This window comes from Hylobates moloch, unplaced genomic scaffold (assembly GCF_009828535.3).
Source record: "Hylobates moloch isolate HMO894 unplaced genomic scaffold, HMol_V3 SCAFFOLD_5, whole genome shotgun sequence".
NCBI lineage: Eukaryota > Metazoa > Chordata > Mammalia > Primates > Hylobatidae > Hylobates > Hylobates moloch.
The window spans coordinates 148,645,856-148,657,919 of NW_026652280.1; the positions used below are offsets into that span (position 1 = coordinate 148,645,856).

The window sequence follows — 12,064 nt, forward strand, 5'->3', positions numbered from 1 at the left end:
CTCAGCCTTGAAAGTTTCTATTGTCATATCCTCAAGCTCAGAGATTCTCTCTCCAGCCATGTGCAGTCTATTAAATGTACCGATCAAAGGCATTCTTCACCTCTATTACAGTGTTTTTGATCTCTAGAATTTCTTTTTGCTTCTGTGTTAGCATTTCCTTCTCTGCTTACGTTATCCATTTGTTCTTGCATATTGTCTACTTTTTATCATTAAAGTCCTTGGCATATTTATCATAGTTAAAAAAATTCCCAGCCTGGGCAACACAGCAAGACTCATGTACACAAAAAATAAAATTAGCCAGGCATGGTGGTGTACAGCTGTAGTCCTAGCTACTCAAGAGGCTGAGGCAAGAGGATTGCTTGAGCTAAGGAGCTCAAGGCTGCGGTGAGCTATGATCATGCCACTGCACTTCAACCTGGGCAACACAGCAAAAGTCTGTCTCTAAAAAATAAAATAAAATGTTCCTGGTCTGATAATCCCACATTCCTGCAATATATGACTGGTTCTGATGCTTAGTCAGTCTATTCAAATCATGTTTTTTGCCTTTTGACATATCTTGTAATTTTTCCTTGACAGATGGACCTGATATACTGAATAAAAGAAACCACAGTAAATAACCTTTAGTAATGCTGTGATAAAGTATGGGGCCGGGGAATTGTTCTACAGTCCTATAATTAGGTCTCAGTCTTTTGGTGAGCCTGTGGCCCTGGACTGTGAACTTTGACAGTGTTTCTCGATACTTTTTCTCCCTTTGGGTGGGACAGGATGGCTAGAGGCGGCTAGAGTTGGGTTTTCTCTTGCTCTAGGAATGTTAGGCCCTGGTAAAATAGTTTCTTCTGAGGGCAGGCCTTGTTAAGAAGAGCAGAACGCTTTAGCATATTTCAAAATGTTTTTTTTTTCTCCTCCCACTGCCAGAAGACTGAGGGGAATTTTTCCAGATATTCACTGTGAGGACCTGGCAAAGCTCCTGGAGGTAAAACTTAACAGAAGTGTGGGGTCCCATGACTGGATCTCTCTGGGATTTTTAACTCTCATATTGTCCACACTGAACCTCCAGCTATTGTCACCGTTCAGTGTTTCCAGCCCTGGTACAGGCTTCCACAGACATTTCTGCTTGTGGGTTTCTGTTTGGGGAAGTTGTGATTCTCTGATTGTCTCTCTAATGTTTGGTGCAATGCTTTGTCCTGTAACCTCACTTCTCTGACAGATCTAAGAGTGATTGTTTATTTTTCAGTTGTTCAGCTTTTTACTGGTTGTTAGGATAGAGCAGCAACTTCTAAGTGCCTCACATGCCAGTCCAGGAATCAGAAGTGCTCAGACAATTGGCATTCACTTAGTTGAAGAAGTGGTGGCCTCTGTCAGCTATAGAAGGCTATCTTGAAAAGTTCAGTCATATTTGAAAAAGGGAGGGTAGGGAACTCACATTTATGCAGCATCTGTTCTGTACAAGGTACCCTGCACTCCCTACCTCTGTCAACAGTACTTCTTTTTTTTTTTTTTTTTTTTTTTTTTGTTTGAGACAGAGTCTTGCTCTGTTGCCCAGGCTGGAGTGCAGTGGTGCTATCTTGGCTCACTGCAAGCTCCGCCTCCCAGGTTCACGCCATTCTCCTGCCTCAGCCTCCCGAGTAGCAGGGACTACAGGTACCTGCCACCATACCTGGCTAATTTTTTGTTTTTGTATTTTTAGTAGAGACAGGGTTTCACCATGTTAGCCAGGAAGGTCTCAATCTCCTGACCTCGTGATCTACCCACCTTGGCCTCCCAAAGTGCTGGGATTACAGGTGTGAGCCACCACACTCAGCCAACAGTACTTCTAAGTGGGGTTGTCACCACCATTTTCTCGAAGGGAAAATTGAGGCTCAAAAGGGGCTCAGTAAGGCATAAAAACATCACACATTAAATAGAAGTACTGGAATTCATGTTCTTGGCTTTAAGCAAATGGGCATTTATTAAGTATATGCCATATGCCAGGCTCCATGGCAGGCACTGAGGATACAGAGAGCAGAACATAGTACCTGAAATACAAGATAATACTACAACACAGAGTATCACGGGCCCCCTGAGAAGGTGAACCAAACTTGTGACAAGAGAAGGGTTTCCTAGAGGGGAAGCTTGGTCCTGATGGTGCATGAGTAGAGGTCACATGGGACAGAGGCAATAGGGTTGAGGAAACTTCCATATAGAGGAAAGAGACTGTGCAAACATGACCCATTTGAGGGAACTGAGAATGGCTTTGTGTGGCTGGAGCAGTCAGTGTGTTTTGATAACTGGCAATTGATGAGTTTGGAGAAAAATGTAGCGGTCATATTCAGATTTGAAAGTTTCTATGAATCTTCTAAGAGCTTCCAGTTTAATTCTGAAATCGATGAAGAGCCAAGAAAAGTTTTAAGCTATGGAATTCCATGATGGTGTGTGCTTTCAGGAAGATAATTTGATGAGTGAGCAGACTGAGGGAAGGAGACTGGTTAGGAGGCTGGCCCTATGGTCCCTGGGAGGAAGGCTGAGGGTGTGAACCAAAGCATGGGCAGTGGAGTGGGAGAAGCAATTCCTGCACAGGAGAACTGAGTAGCTTCTTGATCAAACTGATGTAGGAAGAGAGAGAAAGGAAGGAGGCTAGGAAGACGCCCTTGTGTCTGGCTTGGGCAGCCGGAGAATGGTGGTATCATTCACAGAAATAGGAAGAACAGAAGGAAGAACAGATTTTGTGGGGGAAGATGGTGAGCGTGGTTTTGGACATGTTGAATTCAAGATGCACATGGGAAATCCAACTGGTGTTACTTAGTAGTCAGACATATGCAACAGGAGCTCACCAGGAAGCTCTAAGTGAAGTCAAAACCATGGCTGTGACTGAGCCTGTCACAGGAGAACATGTGCAGTTAGGAGAGAAGGGGCCATGGTCAGTATGCTGGGGAGTGTTCACAGTTAAATAATAGACTGATGGAGAGGAGTTCAGCAAGGAAACCAAGAATGAGTGAAGCGAGAAGTAAGAGGCAGGGATCACATGGAGGCAGGTGCTGCAGCCTGTGGTTAGGAGCAGAAGCTTTGTGGCTGAGACTGGCTTGGTGCTCACCAAGCCCATCTCTCCCTTCCTGGGCATATAAATAAGCTGCATTTCTCAGCCTCCTTGCATCTAGGTAGAGCCAGTGACTAGGGTTGCTACTGAATGTGAGATGAGGTAATGTGCAATTAAATGCAGGTGCATCTTCCTCAAGTTCTTCTCCTTCCCATCCATAATCCCTTTGGAGGTCACATGTAAAAGGAACTCTGGAAAGAAAGCTCTCAGATTTTGAGTTTTATTAATTATACCAGCACAACCTAGCCTATCTCTCCTGCACCTGGCTCTGGAGTCACACAGCTGGATTTGAATCCTAGCTCTACCTTTTGAATCCTGGCTTTACCTCTTGCCAACAGTGTGACCTTGGGTAAACTTCTTAATTTCTCTGTGCCTCAGATTCCTCATCAGTAAAATTGGGATAATAATAATATAGTTGTCTGAGGATAAGATGAGGTAATAAATATGAAGCACACAGACAAGTATTAAAAGCTCTAGAAACGTTGAAAGCTAATGGAAAGAATGTCAGCAATGGGGGAATGGTTCACGACAGGAGTCAGCAAACTATGGCCTGCAGGTCAAATCCACTCTGCTGCCTATTTTTGTATGGCCTTTCAGCAAGAATGAATTTCACATTTTTAAATAGTGGAAATAAATGACTTGAAAATTATATGGAATTTGAATTTCAGTATCCACATATAATGTTTTACTGCAACAAAGCCACATTCATTGTTTACATATTGTTATGGCTGTTTTGCTCAACGATGGCAGAGTTTGAGTAGTTGCAACAGATACCATATGGGCCCACAAAGCCTAAAATATTTACACTACCTGGTCCTTTACAGAAAAAGTGTGGTGATCCCTAGTTTACAGTGTCAAATGCAGCAAAGGTCAAGAAAGATAACTAAAAAGGGTTAACTGGAATTGGCGAAAGATTACTAGTGAGCTTGTTAACGGCTTTATTGGAGTGGGGAAAGTGGAGAATAGATTTTGGTGCCAGGCAAATCAAAGTTTGATTCCTGACTCTACAACTTGCTAGCTTTTTGGTCTTGGGAAGTCAGTTAACTTTTGTGAGCTTCAATTTCCTTGGCTGTAAATTAGGGATGAACAGAACTTACTTCTTGAGTTATTGTAAGGATCAGCAATAATGTATACAAACCATAAAACACATTCCTGGTTTAGAGTAGGTGCTAAATAAATGTAAGTTCTTGTTTCATTTAATCTGCTGCAAACAAAATTGTCATTCCTTTATAGTAATTGCATTTTCACTTTTTAATTTTTTAAAATAATTTTTTTTTCTGGGCTTTCCAGCAAAAACTAGAAAGCCTGCTAGACAAATTCTAAAAGAGCTGTAACAGTATATTTTCACTTTTAATATTTTAGTTTTCTCTTCCATCTTCTGCTGGTTTACGTTATATTTTAAGTCACTGCTCAGATCTCACCTCTTTAATGAGGTCATACCATTTAATATGGACCATCCTGATTAATGCGGTGATCTGTTCCTCCCCCAGCATTCCTAACCCCCTTACCCTGATCTACTTCCTTTTCTCATAGATTTTATCACCTCTGACAATCTAGAGAACTGACTAATTTACTATGTTTATTGCTTACTTTCTGTCTTCCGCACTCTGATGTAGGCTTCTTGCCACAAGAGCCCTTGCTTGTTTTACGTAATTATATTCTAAGTGCCTAAACAGAAACTGGCACACAGTCGGTGTCCAATTAATACCTGTTGAATGACTAAGTGAAAAAAGAATAGATGAGGATTAAAAAAAATCCTGCTCAGGACTGGATATGTTCTTTCCATCTTGGGACAGGGACTTGTCTTATTCATCTCTGTAAAATTCTCAACTATTATCTGTTAAAATATAACCTCGGCTCCATCCCCTCCATTCTCTCATTCTGGAATTCCTTTTAGAATATGTTGAACCAATCATTCTATTCTCAATGTCTCCTAAGTTCTTTCTCATATATGACAACTATTTAGCTCTGTGTTTTATTCTATGGCAATTTCCTCTACTCTATCATTAAGTCCCTTTTTCGTTGCATCTAGTCTACTATTCAACCGTTAACTGAATTTCTATTTCAATGACAATATTTTTGTGTGTGCCTACAATGCCTGTTTCTTCCCTTTTTCTTTCTTCTTTTCCATTTGTTCATGTATTTGTTTCATGGCTTCTAATCTTCCCTTTCAATATTTAGAATATCCTTATATTATGATTTCTTTTAGATTTTTCTGTTCTTTCTAGTTCTTAGGGGTGTGGAGTCTTCCATTTCTTTAACTAGCTGGCTTCCTTGTTGTGGATCATTTCTTTGTGCAGTCTGTAATTTTAGATTGTAAGTGGTCGTTTTGCATTAGCCTCTGCTGGGGTCTCATGGGTCAGCAACTGAAAAGGCTCCCAATACATACTGAATGACCTGTCTTTGGAGGCTAGGATAGGAGGGCAGTACATTGTGGCAGAGGCACTACAACCTCTTTCTTTTGTAAGTTGCCCAGTCTTGGGTACGCTAGAGAATGTGCCCTAAGTTCACATCCCTACTGTGAAACTATTTATGTAACCTTGGGTAAATTACTCTTCTAGTCCTTTTTTTTTTTTTTTTTTTTTTTTGTCTGTGATATAGAGAAAATAATTCCTACTTCCTACAGATGTTGTGAAGAATTGGTGAGTTAATATAAGAAACTCGGCACAACATTTCGCATGTAGTAAGTACTTAATCGATGTTAAAAATTACTATAGACGTGTGTAGCTATTATAGCACTTGCCAACATCATCTCCTTGCTTTGTGCTATAAGGAAATAACTTTATACTCAGAAAATAGCTTCTGAATATGTATATGAAATATACAGCCAGCCATTACACATGGACACTGGTCAGATCTGTTTGCTTTATTTGTGATGAATATTAGTTAAAGATGGGAACAAAGCCTCCCCCAAGAACATGTTCACTTGGCTTTTAGCCACTGCTGAGGAGCACTGATGAGAGGCGGAAGAAAGTTTTGGACATTTTTCTTTTTTAAAAATAAAGTCTAATTAGGGGGTTGGCTCATTTGCCAACTATTTTGGTTCATTAAAATATAGCAGCAGAGAGAGTTCTTCTGCAGAGAGGAAAATGACCCAGATAAATGTCTTCAGTTTTATTCAAAGAGAAAATGTATTTAACTTCTTGGCTATGCTTTCCTCGGTCATCATTCCCTTCCACAGGTTAGTGATATGGTTTGGCTCTGTGTCCCCACCCAAATCTCATCTTGTAGCTCCCATAATTCCCACATGTTGTGGGAGGGAGCCAGTGGGAGATGACTGAATCATGGAGGCAGGTCTTTTCTGTGCTGTTGTGATAGTGAATGGGTCTCACAAATCCGCTGGTTTTAAAATCAGCAGTTTCCCTGCACAAGTTCTCCCTTTGCCTTCTGCCATCCATGTAAGATGTGACTTGCTCCTCCTTGTCTTCTGCCATGATTGTGAGGTCTCCCCAGTCATGTGGAACTGTGAGTTCTCCATTAAACCTCTTTCTTTTGTAAATTGCCCAGTCTCAGGTATGTCTTTATCAGCAGCTTGAAAATGGACTAATACAGTTAGCAATAAAATAGCAGAGCCCTGAACCTGTAGCCGATGCTCAGTAAATATTATTAGTTTATTAGTGGGAAGGGATAGAGACACAGGCAAATTCTTGGGCAAGAGAACCTCATTTGTATCCCATGTTAACTTTTGATGATAAACCTTGCTTTAATTCACTGTGTTTTGGATCTTTGGACAAGGGAGTGCCAAAGAGACAGACTTAGTGAATGAAAGCTGTAGACTACTGTAATTTATCATGTAATATGTTATTAGTTATCTGTATGTATTTCACAAAGTGAGTTTTTATAATTCAAATTTTCATAAAACATTTACAAAGGTTCAACTTAAAAACATTTAAATAGAGAACTATTTTTAGATTTTAATTACCTGATCTTCATAATCAGATCCTGTATCAATGATCTCTCCAGTGTCCAATATCATCGAAGGATCAAGGTCACTTGAACCTAAGATTAGGAAAGAAAAGATAAGTGGATGGAGGTTGTCTGTGTATGTTTCTAAAGCAAACAGTCTCTCACTAGGTTTCCATATTTTCCTATATTACATTAAATTCACAAACATTTCTAGACTCTTCTCATCTGCCAGGTAAAATGTTTTGCGGGAGATTCAAAATGCAGAGACTCTGGACACTGTCTGCATCCTGAAGAAGAAAATACTGTGAGGAAGAATAATTTGTCAACAAGAGGTTATTATTAAAGGCTCAGCAGCCCAAGAGAGTGAGCTACTAATTCTGATTAGTAGTAGAGGTGATGGTGGAGTTAAGATTCTTCACGAGGTACTAATCTATGATCCTGAATTTTGAGGGTGAATACAGGTTGTCCAGGAGGGGGAGCAGTTTCAGGATTTGCAGTAATAATGGAAGTAGAAGGAACACCATGAGTAAAGAACAGAGTGGGAGGAGAGTAAGGGGTTTCCAGAAATAGGAAGAGCTAAGTTTGCGTACTCCGTGAAAACCCGAGTTTTTCCTCAAGCCTTCAGGTCACCTTAGTTGCTGAAGGTAAGAAAAATCAGGTTAACTTAATATATGAATAGAGAGATTATTTCCCTTAGGTACTACAGGTTTCATTAAATCACTTACCCATTAATCCCCAAGGCTCAGACTTAAATTGGTAATTTTTACAATGGGACGTCTGAAGCACAACTGATTCATCATTCTCATTTAATAACTCTTTCCTGCTAGGAAATATATATCATCTAACTACCCAGAAAGACTGAATTCAGTGCTGCCCATAAAATATTATATATCCTATGAAAAAACATTGTTTCACTGTAAACTTGGCCTTGGCAAATAATTCTTAGTCAGAATATCCAATGAGTAATGAATAATGAATATAGATTTGTAAAAAATGTTAAGCATCTCATACACTTCTCAGATATAGACCTGTCCCCGATGTTGCTTTCATATTTTCTTTCAAAATGAGTCGGGGTATGTCCTCACACAGTCTTTTCTCATCTCTTGTCTTTTTTCCCCTCCTCTTCTCTTATCATTGTCCCTGCTGTCTACCAACTTGACAAAGTAATAGCCATTACCAAATTAAATTAAGTTCTAAGCAGTAATGCCAGTGTTTACTCTGTTTATATCTTTACATTTTTTACAGGATGATAACGTTTTTCAAAATGGACATATTAAACCATCAAACCATTTTGGAAAAGTAATCATAGAGTTGCCATGAAGAGTTGCACACGTATGTTCAGAACAACCCTGGGTGATGCTAGTCACGCTGTCAGCACAGCCCTTGCCAGACCACTGTTCATAAGGTGGTTGCGAGAATGGAGTTGGCAAGACTACCCACCATGCCATTAACAGAGATTAGAAGGTAGAGGTGGGAAGATTTAATTTACATATGTGTTTTAACATTAGTGGGATTATACATAATTTTTCTACCTTTGTACTTTTGGTATTTTTTTCAAATAAAGAATTTTGTAAGGTGTATATTGGGGCCAAAATACTCGGCCGTCTTAAAGCCCAGTTTGAAGGTCAGTTTGCACTTATGTTGTGAGGCAGTAAGTATCAGAAATAAAAAAAAAATATATATATATATATATTTTTTCCCATTATAAGATAATAGACGTTTTAGTACTATCAGGTTGGTGCAAAAGAAATAGTGGTTTTTGCCATTACTTTCAACATCTATTTCACAGAATCCCACTTCTCATTTTAGAAAGGAGGAAAATGAGATGGAGAGAAGTTAAAAAACTTGGCCTAGGTCATGTAGAAAGGCAGAGCCAGTAGCTCCTACTTGTCTTTCTAACACACCACGTTGACTCCAAATTCTAAGCAGGGGCAATCGAAATGGATTCATACAGACCCTCTTTTGCTACAGTGCTCTACAGGAAAGGACCTGGAGAAGCATGCTGTGAAGTCTACGTGCTGAGAAAATGAGGAACAGTGAATGGTTGATGATGATGCAGGTCATAGGGTGGCTGTGGAAATGGAAGAATCAGAAGTGGAATTAAGGAGTCTCATTCAAGCTGGTAACAATCAATGCTGCCTTCTAGGTGGCTGCTATTGACAGCATCATTAAAGATAACACAAATTTTAGCTGGCTTTCTTTACTTCCACAATATGATTATTATCTGCCACTGACTAGTGGACGTGGTGATAGCTATGGGATTCAAATGATACCTTTGCTTCACCTGTACTTAGAGTGATTCATGTGGAGTGAGTACTTTGATCTGAACATGAAATCTTTTTAAACATATAGCCGCTTTTAGTACCTGTGTCCTACTTATTTAATTACAAAATGTTCTTTCCGTTGTTTTCAAAAAGGACAAATGTGAAGGGCTCTTAAACAACTCACTTAACGGATATTACATGTTAATACTTGAAAACGGAGCAAGATAATTAGAAAACTATCTTCAGCAATGGTAGAATGAAAATACCTTTGTTTACAAGAAAGCTTCATGCTTATAAATAAGAAGAGATTGGATTTCCTAATAAAATGTACGTTTTTTTTTTTTGACGGAGTCTCCCTCTGTCGCAATAAAATGCTTTTAACAGGAATTATATTGTATCATTAGGGATGAAATTTCTTGAAACATTGTTACTCCTGGCAACAGTATTAATATATCATGGGAGGCAACAGACAAAGGATATCATTATCGGCTTGGATAATGATTGAATGGCTTTCATTTTCTTTTAGCAATGGTTTCTTGGTTTGCTGAAAATGGGACCTTTAATAATACTCTTAAGGTTTGACACAAAAAATAGAGGGAAAATATAGACAAATGTACACATTACTGCCTTCTTTTGTTGGATAATTTAACACATAAAACAACTGCAATGATCTTGTTACTCAAAAAAGACAGCAAAATTAGGATGTTATGAAAAAGTGATAGTGTAGCTTTCATTTCCCCCTATTTTGAATTTTTCAATTTCTTTTCAGATTTAAAAATATTCTTTCCATAGATGACAGAGAAAAGTATGAGCTGAAATACAGAACCCCAGAGGAAGCACCCAGTGCTGCTAGTTTTAGAATGGCCTTCGGAAATATTATTTTCAGGTTGGCTCCTTCAATTTAAGTGGGAAGATGATACAAATTGGCTTTAGAGGTACAAGAGGCTATAACCATATTACTTTCTGGGACAACGTTACAGATGCTTTTCCTCCTAGTGGATCTTTAACTCAAACTTTTAGGAAAATCCTCCTCCCACTTGGAGTACCCCATAAAGACACTCCTACAATTGCAGGGCTTCTTAAGCAGTGAAGGGTGTCTGTAAATAAAACTCCTCCAACCCTTAAACTGCACCCTCTGAGGAAAGCAGTTTCTCCCTTGTCCTGTCTCTTACAGGGTAGCTTACAGTTTAATTTTCGTTAACAGGTTCGTTACAGTTTAATTTTAATGAAAATTAAACCTGTAAGGGTTGTGTTTCATCTCTGAATCTAAGAACAAAACTTAGAAGGTACATGTGTTCAATGCACATGTACCAAATGACTAAAAATGAAAGGATACTTCCACTTTACCTTTACAGTTCTTGCTCTCATTGATCCATGCTACAAACATTAAATGTCTCCTATAAGTGCCTGACCTGCATTAAGCACTCAGAGTCCAGCTCGAATTCCACAGGCATAGAGAGTGTTCATTACAATGTGTAGGAAGAGCATTGTATTTACTTGGAAAAATATTCTGACGGTATTTGGGACTAGAACTCTTTGAGGGATCTGGGTGTTGGTGGGCTGCTCTGGGTGAGAAGGGGAAGCGGGCAGCTTTTCAGTTACTCCAGGACAGGGTTGGGGCAGGGAGGAGGGCAGAGAAGGAGAAGAGAGAAGAAGCAGATCCAGGAAAAGGGGGGAAAGTTGTATTGTGTAAGATGTGGTTTCTCCCCATGAGCCCTCAAATCTGCTGCAAAGACAGGAACTCATAGATAGCCTTTTCAATGTGACAGCCACATACTCTGCACACAGAAACCATTTATTTTTCAGAACAATCCTCTGGGGTAGCTGCTATTATTATCCCCTCTTTATAGATAAGGAGATGGAGGCCCAGAGCAGTTGAGTGACACAGCCAGATGGCTTTGCTAGAAGTGTGGGTGGAGGGCTTCATCGAGGGGGAGACACTGCAGACAGGCCTTGAAGAAGCAGACAATCAGAGCAATGGTAGTCTCTAAGAAAAGTCCTGGTACACCTGTGGGTCACAGGGTGCTATTCAAGGGCCTACGCTAGTCTGGGGTGGGGTCTGAGAAAGTCTCCTTGAGAAAATCACCACGTTTACTCTGAGGCGCAAAGTAGAATCTGGCCAGGTGCAGGATGGGGCTCTGTGGGGTTGGGAGAGTGAGAGGGATGCAAATGAGGAGAGGCGTTTTCTAAGCAGAGAGAAGAGCAGGTGGAAAATGCCTAAGGCAGGAAGGAACTTGAGGTATTCAGAGAACTGGGGGAAGCTGGTGCCAGTGACGCTGGGGAGGGGATGTTCTTGCAGTAACAGGACCACTGCAGGAAAGCAAAGGATTTGGGGCTTTCTTCTGTGCTAAGCGTACTCGTGGCCAGCCTGCAGGAGTCACTGAAGGTTTTGTTTTGTTTTGTTTTGTTTTTTCAGAAAGGCAGGATGCTTAGAGCTGCATTCTGTGAAGATCCCCATGGCAGCAGGACATTCATGACAGACAGAAGAGGCCAGGGATGAGGAATGACAAAGCGTTTGGTGACTGCAGTGGGAATAGAGACAAAGGTTTGGACTCCCAAGGTGCCCCCGCAGAAGGATGATCAGTGTGTAGTGTGAGGGCAAGCACGTTTCTGCCTGGCTCCCTGGAGAAAGGTCGAGGTGAGAGAAAGAGAACTGGATGCCATTCATAGGAGGCGATATGGGAGCTGTGGGGCAGCTGAGATTCTGCAGAAAGAGAGTTGAGAGAGAAAAAAACAGTGGAGGGACCAAACGTGGAGGCTGACAATTCATAGAGCACAGGCCATGGATATGACTTATTTATTGGGTGAGTCATCAACATTT

The 12,064-nt window shown here is 40.3% G+C and overlaps 1 protein-coding gene and 1 non-coding gene across 3 annotated transcripts in view; both read right to left on the minus strand.

The window, feature by feature from the left end:
- AK5 (adenylate kinase 5) overlaps nucleotides 1-12,064 on the minus strand; it is a 296,002-nt gene that overhangs the window by 153,498 nt on the left and 130,440 nt on the right. For both annotated transcript variants that reach the window (XM_032155547.2, XM_032155548.3), the window contains exon 8: nucleotides 6,996-7,072. In XM_032155547.2, coding sequence (XP_032011438.1) covers nucleotides 6,996-7,072 — 77 coding nt within the window. The remainder of the gene's footprint in view (nucleotides 1-6,995; nucleotides 7,073-12,064) is intronic.
- Nucleotides 4,351-4,412, minus strand: LOC116470020 (U7 small nuclear RNA). Its single transcript, XR_004248457.1, has one exon. It is a non-coding gene; the product is annotated as a U7 small nuclear RNA (small nuclear RNA).